The 24154-nt window shown below is 46.4% G+C and overlaps 1 protein-coding gene across 10 annotated transcripts in view; it reads left to right on the top strand.

Annotated features, from left to right (window-relative positions):
* Positions 1–24154, top strand: part of BIRC6 (baculoviral IAP repeat containing 6) — a 312461-nt gene that overhangs the window by 73364 nt on the left and 214943 nt on the right. For 9 of the 10 annotated variants that reach the window (XR_005778475.1, XM_040429564.1, XM_040429563.1 and 6 more), the window contains exons 11-17: positions 5377–5526; positions 6335–6560; positions 10119–10279; positions 11660–11791; positions 12166–12297; positions 12444–12622; positions 12722–12852. Coding sequence is in view for 9 of the 10 variants with exons in the window: in XM_040429564.1 (XP_040285498.1) it covers positions 5377–5526; positions 6335–6560; positions 10119–10279; positions 11660–11791; positions 12166–12297; positions 12444–12622; positions 12722–12852 (1111 nt within the window). In the remaining variant the exon portion in view is untranslated. The remainder of the gene's footprint in view (positions 1–5376; positions 5527–6334; positions 6561–10118; positions 10280–11659; positions 11792–12165; positions 12298–12443; positions 12623–12721; positions 12853–24154) is intronic. The other variant, XM_040429565.1, reaches the window with a different exon arrangement.

Raw genomic sequence — 24154 nt, 5'->3', positions numbered from 1 at the left:
CATAGAAATGAATGGGTCCGCAATTCCGTTCCGCAAAATGCGGACGTGTGAATGGGGCCTAAAAGTCTACTTTTCATACTAAACACACAATATGCACACTTGTCCGTAATGTGCCAGTGAATTTTCATTATATTTTTGTTCATAAAACTTTTGAGAATTGAGAGTAAATTAAAATCCACCTTTCCTTTTAAACATTAGTCGCCGCCATCAGAATAATGCACAGTGTTATATTTATAACAAATCTTTTCGTGTTGTATTGCAGCTGTCGTGCTCTTCTCTGTATAATTTTCTTTATGTATTTTTTTTTGGCACTTGCTGTTTTTGGCTACTGGTTAAGGTCTTCCTTCTCTTCTATTCATATACTGTATGTGGCTTGGCAGCCGTGCTGTCATACTACTACGCTGTTTTATACAGAGTCGCAATAAGGCTGCTATAGAGGTCCATGAGGCTGAATCTGAACATATCTAAAAAAGGGCCCGTTCACATTTGCATTTCAATTGCCGGATACAGCCGTGTACTGCCAGGTCCCCATTAACTATAATGTAATCTGGCCACTTTTCCGGCATAAATGCTGGGTTTTGGCCGCACAAATATCGCTGGATGCAGCAGTTTTAGTCCGACTGACAGACGCCATTTATTCCGGAACAGCCCATCAGATCAGGCTCCCGGATTTACAGTGCTATTGTGAACGTAGCCTAAAATTGTAGCTTTCTCCATCAGACTCCTCTGGATATGCCATAAGTGTCTTAGATTGAAAGTGTGATAGATGGAACGTTTATTCTTTGACAAATCTGCCGTGGTTTTTAAGTTTTTTTTACGGTGCTTAGAATGCAGTGAGTGTGCTATTTTTATAGTATTGGTCATATATAGTTTAATTTTTTTTATTTTTTATTAGAGGTGGGTCGAATCCAATTTTTTTCGAATCCAAAAAGGTTCTCGAATATATCGAATCTTTCGAATCTCGAATCCTACGAATCCTGTACATAATTGTGTGAACGGTGTAAGAAACAGTCAGACCGCGTCAGTTTGTCTGAACCTCCGCCTCCACCCCCCAGTCACAGTCGCACCCTCTACGGCCTTGATCGTTACGCCCCCGCTCCTATCACTACAGAACATACAGGGTAATACAGCGCCACATACCTCTTACATCCAGTGACGTCTCCTTTGATGTAGATGTTCTCTTTCCTCATCTTCTCCCTTCAGACCAGACTACCATTTTTCAGCCATTTTTCGTCTCTGCAGTTTGACCAAAAAAAATAAAAATCTTAGTTTACTACTTTTCCATCATCCTCGCATCTTCTGGACAAATCATCCTACCACCCGCAATACTGTGCCGCTGTGCTCCCCAATACTATACTGCAGAAACAGATAATACCCCTGATAATACTAGTACCACACAGAGCCCCCCATATAAAATACCCCTTCTTTGTGGCCTCAGTAGATGCCCCCATAGTGCCCCCAAATAATGTGCCAATAAGAAGTGGCCCCACAGTGCCACCCAATAATGTGCCAGTAAGTGTCCCCATAGATGCCCCCCTAATCATGTGCCAGTATCAAGTGCCTCCCCCCCCCCCCATGTGCCAGTATCAAGTGCGCAGTGCCTCCCCCCCCAATGTGCCGGTATCATAGTGCCATCTCCCCCCCCAATGTGCCAGTATCATAGTGCCATCTCCCCCCCAATGTGCCAGTATCATAGTGCCATCTCCCCCCCAATGTGCCGGTATCATAGTGCCATCTCCCCCCCCTATGTTCCAGTATCATAGTGCCATCTCCCCCCCCAATGTGCCAGTATCATAGTGCCATCTCCCCCCCAATGTGCCAGTATCATAGTGCCATCTCCCCCCCCAATGTGCCAGTATCATAGTGCCATCTCCCCCCATAATGTGCCAGTATCATAGTGCCATCTCCCCCCATAATGTGCCAGTATCATAGTGCCATCTCCCCCCATAATGTGCCAGTATTATAGCGCCATCTCCCCCCATAATGTGCCAGTATTATAGCGCCATCTCCCCCCATAATGTGCCAGTATCAGTGCCATCTCCCCCCATAATGTGCCAGTATCAGTGCCATCTCCCCCAATAATGTGCCAGTATCAGTGCCATCTCCCCCAATAATGTGCCAGCATCAGTGCCATCTCCCCCCGTAATGTGCCAGTATCATAGTGCCTTCCCCCCCCAATGTGCCAGTAGTATCATAGTGCCTTCCCCCCCCAATGTGCCAGTAGTATCATAGTGCCTTCCCCCCTCCCAATGTGCCAGTAGTATCATAGTGCCTTCCCCCCTCCCAATGTGCCAGTAGTATCATAGTGCCTTCCCCCCCCCCAATGTGCCAGTAGTATTATAGTGCCTCCCCCCCCCCAATGTGCCAGTAGTATTATAGTGCCTCCCCCCCTCCCCCCCCCCAATGTGCCAGTAGTATCATAGTGCCTCTCACCAACAGATAAAAAAACAAAACACTTTTACTTAGCTCCGCTGCGATGCAGGCCTCTTCTGGCCTGTGTCCCGCGCTGTACGGCTCAGGCGTCATTGCGCCGCCTGCACAGCCTCAGATAGGCTGCCGGCACAAGGCCCGCAGCCTATCAGAGGGACAGGGAAAGGAAATGCCTCTCCCTCCCCTGTCGCAGCAGCGAAGCGCTCATCTTCTGCTGTGCCCTGCCGCCGCCACCACCAGTCTGGGCCCCGCCGGGATTCGTCGGATTCGTATCCGGTAAATTACGTCGGGATTCGAGTCCACGAATCCAGCAAGATTCAGTGGATTCGACGAATCCCCCGTCCCATCTCTATTTTTTTTATGTTTTGAGTGGTATTAGAACTTGCGATCTGTTGAGTGCTTACATAATACGTGATCCAATAGGTTGATGTACTTTGCAGACCTTTGAGCTTTGTCAGGCCTCAGCGGTGGTTTCTTCAGCACCAATATACAGCGGACACCATTTCCATGCCATCCCACATTGTACATTTATGATACCAGGGTTGTAAATGAGCTCGAGAGGTAGTTCAGGGCTTACTCCTAGGAAAGATATTTGCTGCATGTCCATATCTGTATCAATTCTATTCATTCAAGTTCACTTGTGGCAGATTAGTCGCTGACATTTCTACAACTGGAGACATCTAATTGTTTCTGCAGCGTGTGAATGGATTTCTGCAAACCCTATTCAGATCAGTGGGGCAATAACAAAAATTATGTGCAGCCTGTGAATAGACTGTTATTGGATGGCTTGGTAAGTTACACACACAAGGTAGTATGCCGGCATACCAGGGTATGTTAGGGTTAGAGATGAACAGAGTTGCTGCTCAAGAGGCTGCCCCTGTCTCTTGAGTCACCTGGCTCTGACAAGCTCGTGTCTGTGCTGTTTTTCCGAGTAGCGGTGCGAGCATAGAGGCTTTGTTGCTACTGTGGAGCAGCAACTGTGCATGCGCCACTTTCTTAAAGTGTAGTGGCGCATGGCCAGCAAAACCTCTGTGCTTGTGCCTCGGCTTGGAGCAGTGGCACAGGCGCAAGCTTGTAAGATCCGGGTGAGATTTCCGGCCTAGTCAATTTAGCATCAGAGGGGAGCCACTTGAGCAGCGGGGACAGTTCCTTGCGGCTCAAGAACTCTGAACAAATCAATTTGCTCATCTCTAGTTAGGATATGGCAAAGTGTAATGGTTAGGGAAAAGTGAGAGAATGTTTACTGATTGTAAGACCACAAAAAACACAGCCAGATTTGATATGTCCATAACCATAGTGATCTCTACAATAATAAATGCATGTGATATTTTAAGAATAGCCTAAAAAATAGGATTATGGCTAAGGTCTACTTTCACACTAGCGTTAATATTTTCTGGTATTGAGATCCGTCATAGGGTCTCAATTCCCGGGAAAAAAAACCCGCTTCAGTTTTGTCCCCATTCTTGGTCAATGGGGACAAAACGTAACTGAACAGAACGGAATGCTCCAAAATGCATTCTGCTCCGTTCTCATACCGGAGAGCAAACAGCAGCATGCGGAGCAAGACTGATCCGTCATGACCCACAATGCAGATCAATGGGGACTGATCCGTTTTCTGACACAATAGAAAACTGATCCGTCCCCCATTGACTTTCAGGGGAGTTCATGACTGATCCGTCCTGGCTATGTTAAAGGGGTTCTGCAGTTTGCTTAAACTGATGATCTATCCTCTGGATAGATCATCAGCATTGTTGGATCTGACCATAGCACATCACCAATCGGTTTAATTAAAGGGATTGCAGCACTGGCTAAATTTAGGGATAGACCTTCAGTTTCAGTTCTAGAAAACCACCATGAGAGGGGTTTTCCTGTTTCCTGATATTGAACATTCATGCTGGGACAAGCACAGCTCAATTCAAAGTAGTGGCCGTGCCAGGTTACTGCAGCTCGTCTTACCAGGAGTAACCCAGCACAGCCACTGCACTTGAATGGCGGCGTGACCGCATTATTCCAAGAAACAGAGGAGAAATCACTGTAAGAAATTGTGGGGAATAATCGCTGGTGAAACCTGCTTTTACTTTCAGCTGCATTCACTGCATCCCCATTTCTAAGGGAGAGATATGTACTAAACATAAAAAAAATCCACAAAATAGTGTAAAAATTGCAGTTTTTTATCTTTTCCTCCATAAATAAAATAAGTTCTTTAATACACTATATATACCCCAAAATCTTTCCTTATAAAACCTACAACTAATCCCCAAAAATATATAGCTTTTTTTTTAATACAAACGGGGAAAATATCGATGTTCCTGAAGGCTAAAATTGTCACTAAAGGGTTAAAAATGCAATAGTGTCCCCTGAGTTGTGTGCCAACAAGATTTATTGCAGACACTAAATCTACAATAAAAAAAGTGATATTTTGGGATGGTTTTTCCAATTTTAACGGGACTGTTAGGAGGTTAAAATATGTGCAGTTTTGTTCTGTCAGCTTTAGGCTAGGGCTACACGATGACACACAGGGCACAACTACACGGCAACTTGTGTGTCACTCGACATTTTGTCGCACCAATGTTGCGCAACAATTTTTATAATGAGTCTATGGCAGGGATGGCCAACCTGAGGCTCTCCAGTTGTTGCAAAACTACAACTCCCATCATGCCCGGTCAGTCTACAGCTATCAGCCTACAGCAGGGCATGATGGGAGTTGTAGTTTTACAACAGCTGGAGAGCTTCAGGTCGGCCATGCCTGGTCTATGGTGTCGCACTGATCTTAGATTGATTTTTTGCTACTGTCGTGTCGCAGTCGTATGTCGCAGTGCGACACCATAGACTATCATTATAAAAATTGTGGCGCAAAATTGGTGCGACACATGTCGTCGTGTAACCCTGGCCTTATGCCACAACTGACAATTTATTTGTGACACCTTCTTCCCCTTTTTCTTTCAGGTGGAGAACTTCATTTTCTTCAAATTGGAGGAACATGTGATGATCTTGATGAAACGGATATCCTTGTTGATGGGTCATTGACAAAGGGGGTAGAGCAGTTAACAGAAGGCATCAAGCCGTTGTCAAACCCTTCAAGTCCTGGTATCACAAGTATGTACATGTGTGCAAAATTACCACAACTTATTTTGCCTATTTGTATTAAAGTGTAAGTGTCATTTATTTTTTCTAATGTGTAGTGAAGATGCTGCAGTTCACTGTTGCTGCCCTTATTGCCTCCCTCCTATAGAGGCCGAAAACTGACCAAATATACTATATAATGTATTGTTAGGACTATAAGATGCACCTAGGACTTGGAGGAGGAAAATAAGAAAAAATAATAATTTCATCAGACCTCCAAGCTCCATCAGCCTGGGATCAGACCCCCCCCCCCCCCCCCCCCCCCTCCTCCCAATCGTCCTCGGATCAGAACCCTCATCAGCCATTTAAAAAATAATAATAATTATAATAACAACTTGCCTCGCTTGCTCTGGACGGTGCTGCCACTCGCTTACCGCTCACCAGAGACGGTGAGTAGAGCCAGCGAAACACTTATATATATATATATATATATATATGTCAGTTTTAGGCCTGTATAGGAGGGGGACTGTGAGGGCGGCAGCAGTGAACTGCAGTGTCCTCACAGTTCAGTACTAATATTTCGAAGCAATGCTTATTTAGAGCGCTGCCAAGGGGTAACTTCAGAGCGGTTTTTCTCATAGAAGTGTACAAATTCACTAAATAATGTACAATACAAAAAAAATCTCCGTCACTGGCCCTACACAGTAAAAAGAAAATGGAAGTTACACTTTGAGGAATCTGTGGCATCGGTCTGGATTTGTTTTGCATGCTGAAATTGGATTTCTTCTGCTGAATATTTTTTATGTATGCTATTTAATAGGTTTTTGGATTTTCTCCTCAGGTGTGGACCTTTTAGTGGAGCAGCAATTCTCCCTGGAAATGTTGACCTGCTTAGTAGAACTAACTCGTTTTGAGACTCTGATACCAAGGTTTTCTGCAACTGTGCCACCATGCTGGGTGGAAGTTCAGCAGGAACAACAACAAAGACGCCATCCCCAACATTTGCACCAGCAGCACCATGGCGATGCTGCCCAGCACACCCGTACTTGGAAACTGCAGAATGACAGGTATTCTCCTGCTTTAAGTCAGTCATGTAAAATAGTTCTGAGTGTAATAATTCTATTTGTGAGTTTACCTTTTATCTGGACAAAAATAAAGTATAATCCCTGCAATGTGGCTTGTTCAGTTTTAAAGGGGTTTTGCCATCACATACAATGGAGGCATATCGCTAGGATATGCCCCAATTGTCTGAGACAACGAGAATGAAGCGTGGAAATTAATGAATGGAGGGCGGCTGCGCTTGCGCCCTCCATTTCAATGGGGGTGCGGAAAATAGCCGAGCTCAGCTATTTCTGCCTGCCCTATAGAAATGAATGGGAGCAGGGGCCGCGCGTGTGCAGTGCACTTCCGTTCACTTGTATGGGAGCAGTGCTTAGTGGTGGACGGAGGGGGGTCCTCTAGCCACAATTCTCCCCGCCCCATTCTCCTTGTAGGTGAGGGTCCCAGAGGTGGGACCTGCACCTATCGGACAATGGGGGCATATCCTAGCGATATACCCCCATTGTATGTGATGGGAATACCCTTTTAACCCCTTAAGGACTTGGCCATTTTTTGCAAATCTGACCAGTGTGACTTTAAGTGCTGATAACTTTAAAACGCTTTGCCTTATCCAGGCCATTCTGAGATTGTTTTTTCGTCACATTTTGTACTTCAGGACACTGGTAAAATGAAGTAAAAATGTCATTTTTATTTATAAAAAAATACCAAATTTACCAAAAATTTGTAAAAAAAAAATGTAAATTTCCTACTTTCAATTTCTATACTTCTATAATACATAGTAATACCTCCAAAAATAGTTATTACTTTACATTCCCCATATGTCTACTTCATGTTTGGATCATTTTGGGAATGATATTTTATTTTTTGGGGATGTTACAAGGCTTAGAAGTTTAGAAGCAAATCTTCAAATACCCAATTTTTAGGGACCAGTTCAGGTCTGAAGTCACTTTGCGAGGCTTACATAATAGAAACCACCCAAAAATGACCCCATTCTAGATACTACACCCCTCAAGGTATTCAAAGCTGATTTTACAAACTTTGTTAACCCTTTAGGTGTTCCACAAGAATTAATGGAAAATAGAGATACAATTTCAAAACTTCACTTTTTTGGCAGATTTTCCATTTTAATAATTTTTTCCAGTTACAAAGCAAGGGTTAACAGCCAAACCAAACTCAATATTTATGGCCCTGATTCTGTAGTTTACAGAAACACCCCATATGTGGTCGTAAACTGCTGTACGGGCACAGGGCAGGGCGCAGAAGGAAAGGAAAGCCATAGGGTTTTTGGAAGGCAGATTTTGCTCGACTGTTTTTTTTTTGACACCATGTCCCCCCTGATGCACCCCTAGAGTAGAAACTCCAAAAAAGTGACCCCATTTTAGAAACTACGGGATAGGGTGGCAGTATTGTTGGTACTAGTTTAGGGTACATATGATTTTTGGTTGCTCTATATTACACTTTGTGAGGCAAGGTAACAAGAAATATTTTTTGTTATTTACAACATTCATCTGACAGGTTAGATCATGTGATATTTTTATAGACCAGGTTGTCACGGATGCGGCGATACCTAATATGTATACTTTTTTATTTATTTATGTAAGTTTTACACAATGATTATTTATTTTTTTTTTAAATAAAAAAAATCATGTTTTAGTGTTTCCATAGTCTGAGAGCCATAATTTTTTCAGTTTTTGGGCGATTACCTTGGGTAGGGTATGATTTTTGCGGGATGAGATGATTTTATTGGCACTATTTTGGGGTGCGTGTGACTTTTTGATAGCTTACTATTACACTTTTTGTGATGTAAGGTGACAAAAAATAGCTTTTTTTTTTACAGTTTTTTAAATTTTTATTTTTTTACGGTATTCACCTGAGGGGTTATGTCATGTGATATTTTTATAGAGCAAGTTATTACGGACGCTGCGATACCTAATATGTGTACTTTTTTTATTTATGTAAGTTTTACACAATATCATTTTTAGTGTCTCCATATTCTGAGCCATAGTTTTTTTATTTTTTGGGGCGATTGTCTCAGGTAGGGGCTCATTTTTTGTGGGATGAGGTGACGGTTAGATTGGTACTATTTTGGTGGGCAAACGCCTTTTTGATCGCTTGCTGCTTGTTCTTTTTGTGATGTAAGGTGACAATTTTTTTTTTTTTATTTTGCACTGTTTTTATTTTTAATTTTTTACAGTGTTCATATGAGGGGTTTGGTCATGTGATATGTTTTATAGAGCCGGTCGATATAAATCCCCCCCCCCCCCCTTTTTTTTTTACCAATTTTTTTTTTAAACTTTTATTTGGGGAAAATGACGTTTTTGTTTATTTTTACCTGAAACTTGAAATTTTTCGGGGGGAAAACTCTATTTATAGCTTTTTTTTTACTTTATTTTTTGCCCCACTTTGCGACTTCAATTTTTGGGGGTCTAATCCCTTTTACAATGCATTATTATACTTCTGTATTGGAATGCATTGGCTGTATGAGTAATACTGTGAGTATTACTCATACAGCTTCCGGCCTGTGAGATCCAGGGGGCTGGATCTCACAGGCTCGTCACCGGAAGGCAGTGCAGATGCCTAAGGAAGGCATCGCGCTGCCTTCCATGCCATCGGGTCCCCCCTACAGCCGCATGGGGACCCGATGGCACCTCCGAACACCGCTGCCACATAAGGTAAAAGCCGCAAACCGTAGGTCTGAATTGACCTGCGGTTTGCGGCGATCGCCGTCACGGGACCCCTCCCCGGCGCTGTGACAGGATGCCCGCTGAATGATTTCAGCGGACATCCTGTTCCGATCACCGCCCGCAGCGCCGCAATCTAGTTTTAAACTTAGGACGTACCGGTACGCCCTGAGTCCTTAAGGACTCGGCAAACATGGCGTACTGGTACGTCCTAAGTCCTTAAGGGGTTAAAGTGATGTCCAAAAAATTCGCATTTTTGCCTTAGTTTAAACCATCGGTTCACATTAATGGCCCTTGTGCCAGCATGACCAGAAGCTGTGAGTACAGCTTAACATCTTGTGTAGCGATGGGGATCAGAAGATACTCAGATTCGGGCATTTTAACCTTAGGTTCCTTTAATTCCATGCAATAGTTTAGACTGACCCTTGTTATGGGTTATGCCAACCTGTGCCTAAGCTCCCTGGGTAACTTGCTGCATATGTGGTAATATAAGTAAAAAATATTGATATTCTATATATTAACTTATGTTCAGTGGTTTTTGACCCCGTCTAACTAATAAGACGTTCCTTCCACTGATGTCACGTCCACTTCTCTTCTGGGCGGTCAGTAGTCATTCCCGGAATCCTTCTGCTGCTTATGACTGGACCCTCTATAGAGAACACTTGCCCCTTGACTAAAACACCTGCACTGCCCTGGGTGGTGACGCACTCCAACTGGAAAACAGAAGAGAAGTGGATGTGACTTTAATCTTACACATAGGTAGTATGGTCATTGGTTTACTTCAGTTCTAAAATCTGTTGTGTTCACTTGTTTCCTTTTTGTGATAGTCCAGTTATTTTATCATTTCGATTTGTATCTTGATGGCCATGTTTTATTTGTCCTTAGCACCAGCTGGGATGAACACGTCTTTGAACTGGTGTTACCAAAAGCCTGTATGGTGGGGCATGTTGACTTCAAGTTTTTGCTGAATTCAAACATCACTAACATTCCACAAATCCAAGTGACATTGCTCAAAAACAAGGCACCGGGATTAGCCAAAGTTAATGGTAAGATCTTCCCCTTTCTAATCTCCCTTTTCTACTCCCTGTCCCAATCTGATTTTCCCTCACCGATGAAATTTGAGGTGTTGGAGAGCACTTTCATGTATTTTCTGTGTGCTGAAACACCAGTTTTTATAAGGCCTCATGCACACAACCATATCCTTTGTGTGGTCCGCAAATTGTGGGCCCGCAGAACCCAGATCCCCCCCGTGTGCATGAAATTTTTTCCCTCTAGAAATGTCCTATTTTTAGGGCAGGTGTAGGGCATGTTCTAGCTTTCCAGAGGAGCTGCAGAATGATCACATGGTTGGGTCCGCAAAAACCTTATTTGTATAAAGGTAAAAAGAAACAACATTTCTTAGTATTAAAGGGGTTTTCTGAGACTTTGATACTGATGGCCTATCATCAGGATGGGTCATCAGTATCTGATCGGTGGGGGTTCAACACCCAGGACACCCGCTGCTCAGCTGTTTGAAAAGGCAATGGCGTTCCTGTGAGTGCTGCGGCCTTCTTGCAGATTACCAAGCACAGCACCTTACCTTGTATAGTGGCTGTGCTTGGTATCGCGCTCATTCTATTCACTTCAAGCATAGCCTCCGTACAATGTATGACGCTCTGCTTGGTAAGCAGCGAGAAGGTCAATACACTCACAGGAGTGCCACTGCCTTCTCAAACAGCGGATCGGCGGGGTCCTGGATGTTGGATCTCCACTGGTCAGATAGTGATCGGAAAACCCCTTTTAAAGGACTGGATCTCCACAAGTAAAGTATGGTTAGGTTTCTGGGCACCTATGCGTACATGGCAGTATGCTGCTTGCTTTTTTAAACCGATTTTGGAGATGACCATCTCCCTTTAAAGATCAGGAAATAATCCATGGGCAGCACTTTTGTTCCAGTGGCGCGTGCTGGATCATTCTCTTACCTGCAGACATCCAATGTCGGGCTGCCCTAAACGTCTGATCATTGCCCAGTCCTCAGATCATTAGGCATGTTTGAGGCAGTTTGCTGAGTATAATTCTACCTACTAGTTAGGCTATCATAGTGATCATCTTTACTATGGTAGGTCTGAGAAGCTCTCTATTTGCGCTGTATCTCAGAGGGACACTGCAGCCTGTTTCCTCCCAGATAAAGTCGCACCAATTTTTCACTTAGAAAATATATCAAAGTAGATCACATGGCCATTTGGTCCTTCTTGGCCAGTAAGCCAAGAAGAAAAATGCTCAATTTGCATAGAGGCTGCTGCTTCTTGGGGGCACTCGGAGGCTTGTTGTGCTTAAGACATTTGTTAGATGTCCTTGGTTAAAGGAATCTGTCTTGGTGAAAGATTCCCTTTAAATCTGTGTGAACCTGTTGTGTGTTCTAACACAGGGTTTGTTTCCCATTCTAGAGACACCAGTGGATAGACACATATCCTTTCCTCTGTCCGCAGCCTTCAATGTTGAAGTGCAGAGAAATGGAAAGCCTACTCTGGTGGATCTAAATGAGGACATGCAGAACATGGATGTGGAGGATTCTCTGTGTAAGTATTAAATGTAGTCTGTAAACCCAAAATTCCTAAATCATTTACAGCCACTGCTCAAATTCCCCCCCCCTCCCAAAAAGTTATAAATAATAAAATAATTAATTTAAAAGTGGCTTCATTGTCTTTGGTCTTGTTTGACCAAAGAATGTGGCTATTACCCTTGCTCATTTGCAGATAGAACTCTTGAGTCTGGTATTTGGTCACCAGCTCTTTTAATGTTGAGTATGACTTCACTTCATTTTCTGGGTTAAGCATGTTGAAATGGTTTTTTAGCGTCAGACAGAATATTATTTTTGCGCTACTATTTTAGTATTTCTGCATGTACATAGTAGATTGTCTATTTCCAGTAAAATGTATTTTTCCTTGTTCAGGCCCACGGTTGTGCCCATTTTTGGAAGAACACAAAGAAGATATCCTATGTGGTCCAGTGTGGCTGGCAAGTGGTCTTGATCTATCAGGTCATGCGGGAATGCTGACCTTGACAAGTCCTAAGCTTGTAAAAGGTAGGTCTAAAATTACCTCGCCCAAATATACGAAGCAGCAAGGCTCGTCAAACCTCATTATTGAGCAACCATGAATTTATTAATCTTCTCTATAATCTTCTGGTTTTTACTTCAGTTGAAACCTTTAAACTATATTTTATATGCAGGTATGGCCGGAGGCAAGTATCGGTCCTTTTTAATTCATGTGAAGGCTGTGAATGATAGAGGATCAGAAGACCTTTGCAATGGTGGAGCCAGACCAGTTGTAAGGATGCCCTCTTTAAAACCACAGAGTGTAAAGGGGCACTCTCTTGCTTCATTGTTGGCTAAGGTGGTACCAGGCAAGGTATAAAACCTTAACACGCAGTTGCTGTTTTTTTTTCCATTTTGGGTAACTAGAAAATGTCTTAATTGGAAATTCTTTGTTTTTCACCTCCTCCTGAAGGACAAATCCACATCAAAACTTGATAACAGCACCTCGTCCCGGAAAGTCGATAACCTCAGGGGGTGTGACCTCCTCCAGGAAGTGTCTGTAACAATACGACGCTTCAAAAAAACCTGTATTCCAAAAGAAAGGTTTGTTGTGTTCAGGTTTAGTTGATGTATAGCAAACAAAACCGTTGCTCTAAAGCTGTTGATTGAAAGGGTCACAATCATTGCACACAATAAGGGGTGAGCGAATTTCATATTTTGAAGTTCATGTTGTGGTATTTACTAAATTGCGTTATGGATGCCGTTACCACGGACCAGAACGCAATTCCATGACTGACTGCATAACGGAATGCCTTCATTCCGTCATAATAGAAGTCTATGGCCTGCATAACGGATTTGTGCGGTTTACGTTATGCTGGAGTCATTCCTCCTTCATTTAGTTAGATGGATTATTGGTAGCCCATTCCTGATTACACAGAGATACCTGCTGCCGATAATTGTACGTCTGTCATCCTGATAAAATATGCAAATCAGCCAGCAAGTGATTCCTAGTATATCAGCTGATCGGCAGCACGATTATACAGGCCACATATCATGAATGAGCGTAGCTATGAAGACTTGTTCCCAGTAATTGTCCCAAATATCGTGCTGCAGCATGGCCCCTGAAACCAAAGAGTTATACTTACCTGCTCCCTGCTGCTCTAGTCCTCCCCACTGCCTCCATCTTCTGATCCCCATGCTGTTTACACCTGGCTGTACATTACCATGGTCACATGCACCTCTCCAGCCAATGACTCAGCAGTGATGTGGCCACAGGCAGCATGTCACTGCTGAAGCCAGTCATTGACTGGAGCGGTGTATGTGACCATGTCCATGTACAGCCAGGTGTAAACAGCGCAGGAACCGGAAGATAGGGGCAGAGCAGCACGGAGCAGAGCAGCACGGAGCAGGTAAGTATGAATCTTCTGTTTCAAGAACCATGCTGCAGTGGAGACATTTCCTTCCATCCTGCCTCTTATTCATAAATCGGCGTTTTCCTTAACTGCAGAGCATGGCGGTCACTGGTTATTACCACCACCTACCAATCCAATTATAGGTGCCATGTAATAAACAGTAAGCACTTTTCCGTACTAGCGGAGCGAGCGCTCGTTATTAACACTTTAATGACCAGGCCTGAAAAGCCCTCAATGACCAGAAGCTTTTTTGTGATTTAGCGCACATGGTGGTTCAAACAGTTTTATTTGTTGGACTATTAAAAGCATTTTTGCAACAATTTTTTACATGACACATAGTAGGCCTTTATAACTTTTTTTTTTTTTTGTTTTATTTGGGGGAAACTGTACAAAACATTTTTTTTTCTAAACTATAGCCCCTATGTAAATGGACATCAAAATAAATTATTATAATTTGTGTTTGTCGTTTTGTAATATAATATGTATAGTTTCACGTGAATGGAGTGATAATGGTGACAGTTTTGGTTGGTGTGTTTTTTTCTTGTATGTATTTTATTTTTTTTAATCTCTTTTTTTAACTTCATTTTTAATGTATTTCTGCTACATAATATGTCCTCCAAGAGGTCCTAAAAATACTTTTGGAGGACACTTTTTTTTATTTATTTTATTATTTACTTTTATTTGTATTTTATTAATATTATCATTTTTTAAAATATATTTTCACTACATATGTCCCTCGAGGTCATAAAAAGACTGTTGGGGGGGGACAATGGACACTTATTTCACACATTTTTCTTTTTATTTATTTTTTCTTTTATTTGTATTTTATTTTATTTTTTTTCATAATTTTCAATTTCTCGCCCAGTTTCCTTGGGGGACACAGAAGACCTTGGGTATAGCTCATCTCCCTAGGAGGCGTGACACTAAGTGAAGACTGTTAAGCCCCTCCTCCACAGCTATACCCTCAGCCTGGAGAGAGAGACTGCCAGTTTTTGCTTAGTGTCCAAGGAGGCAAGACACTCCCTGCTCTGCAGGGCTGCTTTCTCCTTGTTTCAATTTTAGTTTTTTACTTTTTTATTTTATTTTTGTTCCAGATCATCAGGGATAACAGAGACGCACTAGACCTCTCTGTTCTCCCGGGGTTGAGCTGCGCCAGTGCCGGTCACCCGCACTGCTGCCTCCCCCACAGAAGGCAAGGTGGATCAGGGCAGCCTCGCTCCCCTACATCCCGCCAGCGCAAGGGTCGCCCGCACGCCAAGTCCCTCTCCCAGCGTCCTGCCACTACGGTGCCAGTAGCTGAAGGGGCGACCCTGCTGGAACGGACCGAGGGTGAAGACGACTATGGTGAGAGAGAGGCTTCTCCAGCCCTACGTCCCCCGTCCCCCCCCGGTCTCCTGCGTGCCTGACCCTATACTGGGCCTATGGACCCTTCTGCCCATGCTAGACCTAGGCTGGCTCCTGGGCTGTCGCAGGGCGACATTCTGCTCCCTCTCTCCTGGCCTCCAGGACATTGGCACCCTTCTCCCTACAAGAAGAATGCCTAGGGAGCTGCGGAGGTCCGCAGCTAGCTGCCCCTGATGGAGGGGTTATGCAGGCGTCCACCCTCACAGACCCGGTCTCAGGGTCCCCCTCCCTCTTACCGGCCACTACTTCAGGGCCAGAGGGCCCGCGCCTTGCTGCCACTGACCCTCCCTACTCTCACGGACACCGTTCCAGGGGAAAGGAGGTTGTAGCTGCCGGCCATATGGAGCGCTGTTCTAGGCAGGTGCCCGCTCCAGGGGTGAAATGGCTGCCGGGTGCAGGGTCCTCACTTCCGGACAGCTGGGTGGGCACCGTGGCCTGCAAAATGAGCGCTTCAACAGCCCCGGCCGACCGTCGGAACAAAACTTGTGTTCCACTTCAAGGCCGCGATCCCGCTCTATCCGGGTCCCCGGCTCGCGGGGTGGGCACCCGCGGCCTGTATGTGCCGCTCCGTAGGCCCGGCTGGTACTTTCAGTACTGTGCGGCCCCGGTCATCCGGGCGCCGCTAAAAATTTAGGCCCCGGCTCTTACGGCCCGCGGGGTGGGCACCCGCGGCCGGTATGTGCCGCTCCGTAGGCCGGCCGGTACTTTAAATACTGTGCGGCCCCGGTCAGCCGGGCGCCGCTAAAAATTTAGGCCCCAGCTTCACGCTACTAGGCCGCAAATTCAGGCCTCTGTTGGAGGGGGCTGGAACTTCTCCAGGCGCGAATTCTTCCCGCCTGGAGGTTCCCCCGCCCCCAGAGGATCGCAGTGCCGCCCCCCAGGCCGGATCCCTGTTAACCCTTTGGGTACAGGCCGGCTTCCGATGAGCCTGTATGGGTGGATCTGTGCCCTGTAGGTGGCCCCCCCTTTTATTTTATTTTTTTCTGCCTCAGTGAGGCTGTGTGTTAAAAAAAAAAAAAAAAGAAAGTTTTTATTATATATATGACTTGTGGGCTGCGCAGGACGCTGCAGCCTCATCTCAGAGTGCTGCCTGTATACATGCCCCCCTTCCATAGGCGGCATGGTGTCGCGCTCCCCGGCTGCGGCGCTGCCAGGGTCTTTTTTCCCCTTCTAGGTGGTTTTCTTGCCCTTTCCGCGCTACGGCGCTGGTCAAGTGCATGCCTTTTCTGTAGGCAACATTCGTCACCCTCTCCAGTTATGGTGCCTGCCATGTGCAGGACCCCCCTCCTGGGCGGGATACTGCACTCTCCCTAACTGCGGGTTGGCCTTGTGCATGATCCCCCTTTCATTGGCGGCCTACTGCAGTTTCTCCGGATACAATGCTGGCCATGTGCACGACCCCCTTCCATAGGTGGAACACGGCACTCTCACTGGGTTCGCTGCTGGCCATGTGCGTGCCCCCCTTCCATAGGTGGAACACGGCACTCTCACTGGATTCGCTGCCTGCCATAGGCATGACTCCCTTCTGTGGACGGCATTCGGCACTCTCACTGGATTCACTGTCAGCCATGTGCATGACCACCTTACATAGGCGGTATGATGTACTCTCATTGGATTCACTGCCGGCCTTGGGTATGCCTCCTTCCCGGGTGGCGGCATACATACACTCCCTCGGTCGGTGGTTGTTCTCTCGCCGGTACATTGTTGGCCATGTGCATGACCCCTATACATAGCGGGGTGCTTGCACTCTCTCTGGATCCGCGGCCGGCCATATGCATGACCCCTCTTCTGTGGGCGGTGTACGCACTCTCACTGGATTCGCTGCCGGCCATGGGCATGCCTCCTTCGGTGGCATACACACTTTCTCACCGACTGCTCGCATTCTCCCTGGATGCGATGCTGGACATGTGCATGACCCCCCCCCCCCCCTTCCTTTTCTGGGCGGCATACTACACTCTCACCAGATACGTTGCTGGCCTTGAGCATGGCCTCTAACATGGGTGGAACGCTTGCGCTTCCATTGGATACGGTGCTGGCCTTGTGCGTGACCACCCCTCATTCCATGGGTGGAATTTTGCACGCTCACAAGATTCAAGGCTGTCCTTGTATGTGCTGTACTGGACTTGCACATGTTCCCCTTCATTGGCGGAGTAGTTACACTCTCACGAAATTTCGGGTTGGGTGAATTGTTGCACACTCACTTAATGCTAAGATAGCCCTGTGCATGCCCCCCTTTTTCACTAGGTGGACCTCCTGCGTTCCTGCTGGATACTGTGTGGCCATGTGCATGGCGCCTTTCTGGGCGAAGTATGGTATGCCCTACTTCTTTGACGTAGGTACGGCCTTGGGCATCACCCCCTTTTTGGGGCAGGCCTTTGCATTCTTGCCCACTGCAGTTTGCCAGGTACATTTCCCCCCTTTTTCGGGGCGGTCAGTTTGCGTTCCATCGCATACCATACTAGTCTTGTGCATAACTCCTTTCAGTTTGCACTCCCGTAGATACTGTGGCACTCTGTGGCTGGCCCTCTTCGCTGAGTGATATATTTTTGCAGTGAGCGGACGTTCTTGTGCGTTGTTTCCTTCTCGTCCCGTAGGTGGGTTGGCCTTCTCACTGCTTACGGGGCTACTCGTACGTATGCCTCCTTTCCTCCTGCGACATACTTTTTCTCTTGGGATACGATGATTGCCGCCAGCCTTGCACTATTCTCTAAGGAGATCATTCTGTCCATCTGTGTAAGCCTAAGGTGTTGTCCAATAAACAACAAATGAATACCTTATATTTAAGTAGACGGGCTCTACTGTTCGCTACTGCACAGAGCTGGGTGGTACTCATTCATTTCGTTGGCCCATTTGTCCTTCCGCGGCATTGTTTCCCTGTGCTAGTGGTCACATGGTCGAGAGCGCTGTCTGCAGCGCCCTTCGCATTTTATGTTGGCTCTGGCGGGACTACGGTCCCCTCGCCTAATACCATTTCCTCCTCTTCGGGTGCAGTGTGGTATGATTCTTTCCGGATTGGCGCCCTCGGTGCTTCAGTCTGATCTGCTACCAGGTTCGGGCCGCTATTCTTGGGAAGGTCACCCAACTTCTCTTGGGTGCTCGCTTATACAGGTCTGGGGGACCTCCACCTTGGGTTCTTCAGGGTATTCGCCTTCTGCGAGGCGGTGAACCGGGCGTCTCTGTGTAGCGGTGTTCTGCTTTTGAGCTGTCCTATGGCCTCTCTGTTGCCCACTCCCCCTTTCGGTTGGAGGGTGTTATACCGGCCTCTGTCTCGCCTGCCTTTTCTCGCCGGCTCTGTTTGGCTCCCACTCGGTACAGATCATTCCGATGTGGCGTCTGTTCCGGCCACGCTTCAGAGGCTGTTCCTTCACTGCCCTTCCCTCTGGGGAAAGCATGGTTGTTCATGTGGATGGTTCTGGTGTTCCTTTTGAGTCTCCCTTGTCCACACTGGCTGTACTAGCTGTGTGCCTAGTTACCGGGTCTACCGTTTTCTGTCCTCCCGCTGGGTGCAGATTGCGTTTTTTCCATTTTAGGCAATGTTTCTGCTTTGGATTCACCTTCTCGGTAACTTGGGAGGACTACCATTTGGTCAGGATTGTCTTTTAAATCTCCCACACCGGAACTGTAGTCCGTCTTCCTGTGGTGGCTACATTGGCTTCGGCTTTAGCCTGTCTTGTCCTGGCGGTTGCTGGGCGGACCCTTCGGTTCCTGTCCGTTTGTCCTTCTGCTTCCCCACTCTGGGGGGATACGGGACAACCTTGCTCGGGGGCCGACGGGACCAGTTCTACCGACTGTTCTACCCGTGTTACGGGTCTGCGCCTGATCATTGGGTTTTCACCCGCTTGCCCAGGCAACTCTAGTGGGCTCGCTAGTGTTCGCTTCTAGCCGAGTTTTTCGTCCAGGATCTGTGGTAGGACTTAGGGTTTTACCTGGGGTTCTGTGGGAAGCTGGGCGTTCCCCCACTCTGCCTTTCTCCATGGTTCTGTCTTTCTCCAGTCCGGCCTGGACCTGGGGCTGGGACTCTGTTGCTTGAAGTATCAAGTGTCATTCCTGTCCTTCCTCTTTCAGCGTTCCCAGGCCCTCTGGGCCTGTCAGGAACTTCTTCCATGGAGCGGCTCTTGGGTTCCTTTGTACTGTCCTCCGGTACCGTCCTGGGGACTACATACTAGGCTCTTGGCGCTCCAATTTTTCCTTGGAGCCGTTACAGAAGTTCCCTCTACTAACAGTTGGGTTTCTGTAGCCATCGTGTCTCTGATGGGTGCCTGAGTGGCGGCCCTTCTTGTTCCGAGCCTTCTGTCTTCCCCCAGGACAGGGCTGTTCTCCATTCCGTCTCTTCCTTCCTTCTGAAGATGGTGTTTGTCTTTCATTTCATTGAGGCAGTCGTCCTCCCCTTCCCACCCCAGGGAACGTTGGAGATCTCCGACTCTTGTCGACATTCGGTCTCTTGTGTTCCCAGGAGGTCCGTGCAAAGGGTTGACGGCCTCCAGGGTGGCTTTCCTCCGCTTTCTCAGAGTGGCTCTTGTTGTGGTTGCCGCACCAAGGGCAGGGTTCTGCTTTTGGTGTCACCATTCATTTGGCCAGAGTTGTCGGTTTTTTCCTGGGCCGGAGGCATTAGGCTTCGGCCATGCATTTGTGCAAGGCGGTCACTGGTCTTCCTTGCACACCTTACCGAGTTCTACAGGGTGCATACTCGGGCTTCGGCGTATGCTGTTTCGGGCCGCCTGGTCTGCAGGCGGCGGGTTTTTTGATGCCTTCGGGTGCTTCGCCTTGGTGCTGTGGTCCCTCCCCCTTTGGACTGCTTTTGAACGTCCCAAGGTCTTCTGTGTCCCCCAAGGAAACTGGGCGAGAAAACGAGATTTTTGTATAACTTACCAGTAAAATCTCTTTCTCGCTCTTTCCTTGGGGGACACAGCACCCACCCATTCTTTGTTCTTCTCTGACTGTTTCCGAGTTTGTTTACCCTTTGGGTAGTTGGCTTGTTGGTTCCAATTTTTGGACTTTGCCTTTTCTCACTACTTGGACACGCAACTGGCAGTCTCTCTCTCCAGGCTGAGGGTATAGCTGTGGAGGAGGGGCTTAACAGTCTTCACTTAGTGTCACGCCTCCTAGGGAGATGAGCTATACCCAAGGTCTTCTGTGTCCCCCAAGGAAAGAGCGAGAAAGAGATTTTACTGGTAAGTTATACAAAAATCTCGTTTTTCTTTGCCACATTTTTTCTTTTTTTCTGTTTGTATTATATATTTTATTTAGTTTTTCATTATTATTATTATTATTATTTTTTTATAATTTTGAACTTGTTTTATATATCATAATTTGTCCCCAAGAGGTCACCGAAAGACCTTTTTGGTAGACAATGAGACTTTTTTGTTTTTGCACTATTATCACTGTAACAGGGGAACTTACAGGGGAAACCAGCTTGCTGTGGGGGCTTTGTACAAGGCAGAGCTGATCAGTGTCTACTGACCCTGCAGCTCTGCGCTCCTCTGCCCCAAGCCGGGTCCACACTGCACAGCGCGTCACACACCTAACTGAGGAGAAGGCAGAAGCGCTGATAAACCGCTTCTGCCTTCTCCTGGGCTCCCCCGCTGTCACATTCAGCCGGGGCCCGACCTGCTCCTAGAGAGCAGGAGCAGTCATCCATCGTCGTGCGGCGCTCCAGGAAGAAACACAGCTGATCGCAGGATCAGCTGTGTTTCTGCCCAGCAGGACAGGGGCCACAAACAATGGCTCTGGGGGCCACATGCAGGCCACGGGTTGTGCACCCCTACTTTTAGACCCTTTGACTTTTTTTCACATTTTGTTATGTTGCTGCCCTGTGCTAAAATAAAAACTAATTCAAGTTTCTGCATTCAGTACCCCATAATGAGAAAGTGAAAAAAGAATTTTCAAAATGATATTGCTAATTTATTGAAAAGGAAAAACCAAAATGTAGCATTGACATAAGTATTCAGACCCTTTACTCAGTACTTAGGTGAGGACCTTTGGTAGTGATTACAGCCTCCAGTCATCTTGGGTATGATGTCACAAGGTTTGCACACCTTGAGTTGAAGATTTTTTTGCAATTCTTCTTTGCAGATCCTCTCAAGCTTTGTCAGGTTGTTTAGGGACCATTTTTAGGTGTCTCCCGTGATGTTTGATTGGACCACCCAAGGATATTCACAGACTTCTCTTAGCCACTCCTGTGTTGGCTTCGCTGTGTGTTTAGGGTCATTGTCTTGTTGGAAGGTGAGCCTTCGGCCCACTCAGAGGTCCAGAGCACTGTGGATCAGGTTTTCAGTAATAATGAGGCTAGTTTCACACTAGCGGCAGGTTGTTCCGGCGGGTGAACAGCCTGTCTGATCTATCCTGCCGCTAGTTCACGTGTGCCCCCGGACTGCTGCTCCGTCCCCATTGACTATAATGGGGGTGGGGCGGAGTTCCGGCGGCAGCTCACGGCGAGACTCAGCCGGACTAAAAGTTCTGCATGTCGTAGTTTTAGTCCGGCTGTCTCTCGCCGTGTGCTGCAGTGCTGTCCTTTGCTGCATTAAAGGGGTTTTCAGAGATTTTTTTCCAAGAAAATTTTTTATTTTCAAAAGTAAGGACATATACAAAGTACAATTCAGAAGCATTGCATATTTGTTACAAAATATTTTCAGAAAACAGACATTTATGTCTATGTATACAGTAGAGACTCCAAACAAGTTGTCCTTCACTTCAATTATTTTCCTGACCTTTCAAAATAACCCCCCCCCTCCCCCACTCTGAGAAAACTCAATTGCCCTCCCCCCCCCCACCCCTATTCAAAACTAACTATCCTCCTGCCAAAACAATCGCCATACCTTTCGTCAGACATGGTTTAAAGCAATGATATCATCATATTAGTAACAATGTGGGTGTTTGTAGGAAACCTGTTATTGTGCCAATCGGCCTAGCGACCCTTTCAACTGCTCCTCCAAATACCATTTTGTCAAAGTGAAGGGTCTCATGATGTGTTCAATATCTGAGTCAGAGAAGAACTGTGTCAGAAAGCCTCTCCACCTCTTTAGAAATTTGCCTCCCTTTCCTTCCTTATGTTTCATAACATCCCCTCGCTCCAGATTCAGTAGTTCTTTAAGGCATGTTAATATGTCATCCCTTGAGGGGACCGAAGGCCGGAGCCAATGTTGTAAAATGCTCCTCTTAGTTACCATACAGAGTGCATGGAAAAGGGTCGGCAGTCTCCGCTCCAGAAGGACTCCATCCTTTAGCTCCTCCCAATAATGAAAGAGAAAGGTCATAGGGTTCAACGGGACCGTCAAATTCCAACTATCCTTAGATATTTGTGCCACCTGATTCCACAGATCCTGTATGCGGGGGCACGACCAAAGACCATGAAATAGATCAGTGTGCATGACCTTACACTTAGGACAACTAGTAATCCTGTCTAACCTGTTGGGGCCTGCCGGGAGGTTAAAAGCGTAAATAGCATTATGCATTATCCTGAAATGTGTGTCCCTCCAAACTTCATTTATGACTGAATTCCTCATGGCCCACCAGCCCTTAAGAATCTTCTCCCCTGCCTCGTTGTCCTCTAATATACCAACCCATGGGCGAAAAGCTAGACGTGGTAGTCCATCCCCCAAAATCAACCTTAATTGGGAGTACAATAGAGAAATGGATTGCGGGCCTGTACCCTTCATTACTATCTTATCAAAGTCATTCGTCACAATTTCCTTAGAGACATCCCTCAGCCTATCAGTTAAGAATTTATTAACCTGGGAGTATTGGATAGTTTGAAAAGGACTCAGGTGATAAGCATCCCTAACCTCCTGACATGATAACCATCTATTCTCATTCTTGTGTAACAACTGCTGGGCCGTCAGTATTCTTTTCTGCTTCCATTCCTTAAATAAAGCATTCCTCCTTCCTTGTTCAAATTCCGGATGTCCCCACAGAGGTAAGTATTTCGAGACTCCCTGACACAGTCGTAGACTCTTCCTAATAGTTCTCCATGCTGCCCATGTGTGGCGGAAGATAATCGAATTCCGCAGATGCATGGGTAGGGCTCTCAAAGCCGTATGTAATAGGGTGCAGGGATCCCATGGTGCGCAAAGTTCCCTCTCCAAAGAATAATCAGAGTGGAAACTTGTGTGGCGTAGCCAGTCAATAATGTGTCTAAGAAGACATGCCTGGTTATATATCCTGACATCCGGCATGTTCATTCCCCCTTTCAGTTTCAGGGCCATCAGCTTCCTCAGACCTATACGTGGTCTCTTTCCCTTCCAGATAAAGCGTGTCACCTCACCATGAAGTCTACAGATGTCTACATGCTTAATCAGCAAGGGCAAAGTCTGGAGAGGATAAAGGAGTCTGGAAAAGCTGATCATTTTGACTAAATGGATTCTGCCCAATAGGGGCAGGGGCAGGTTCTGCCATCCTCGCAGTTCCCTAGTCACTTTACTCAATAAGGGGGTATAATTCAGGCCGTATAATGAATCTGCCCTAGAACCTATCTTGATACCTAAATATGTAATGTGACCTTTAGCCACCGGTATCCCCTCTAGAGTGCTCCCAGGCTTTAATGTATTTTCCCCTCTCCCAAGCTGTAGAAGCGCACACTTGGCTGTATTTATCGTGAACCCTGAAAACTGACCAAATTTTGCAATGCTGCTCAGAACTACCTGTAGGTCTGTCACAGGGTTGCCCATGAATAGAAGTATGTCGTCTGCAAAAAAAATTGCCTTCAGTTCAGAGTTACCTATTTTAATACCCTCGAAAATCCCGCCCGAGTTTAGGAAACGGACCAGAGGCTCTACCGCCAGGTCAAACAACAGGGGGGATAAAGGGCAGCCCTGCCTTGTACCCCTATGTAAGCTAAAAGGATCAGAGAGAAAGCCCTGCATGCCTATCCTGGCCATAGGAGTTGTGTAAAGCTGAGTAAGGTATTCCCTAAAAGAGCCTCTCACCCCAAATTTATCCAACACCCTCCATAGCCACTCCCAATTTACCTTATCAAAAGCTTTTTCAGCGTCGAGAGTGACTATGGAGGGCGTCGAAACACCTCCCTTCCCCCGGCCCACCTCATCCAAGACCGCCAGGACCCTACGGATGTTGGCGACCGCTGACCGGTTTCT

The sequence above is a fragment of the Bufo bufo genome, chromosome 4 (assembly GCF_905171765.1).
Source record: "Bufo bufo chromosome 4, aBufBuf1.1, whole genome shotgun sequence".
Lineage (NCBI taxonomy): Eukaryota > Metazoa > Chordata > Amphibia > Anura > Bufonidae > Bufo > Bufo bufo.
This window is presented reverse-complemented; position numbering and strand designations above follow the sequence as displayed.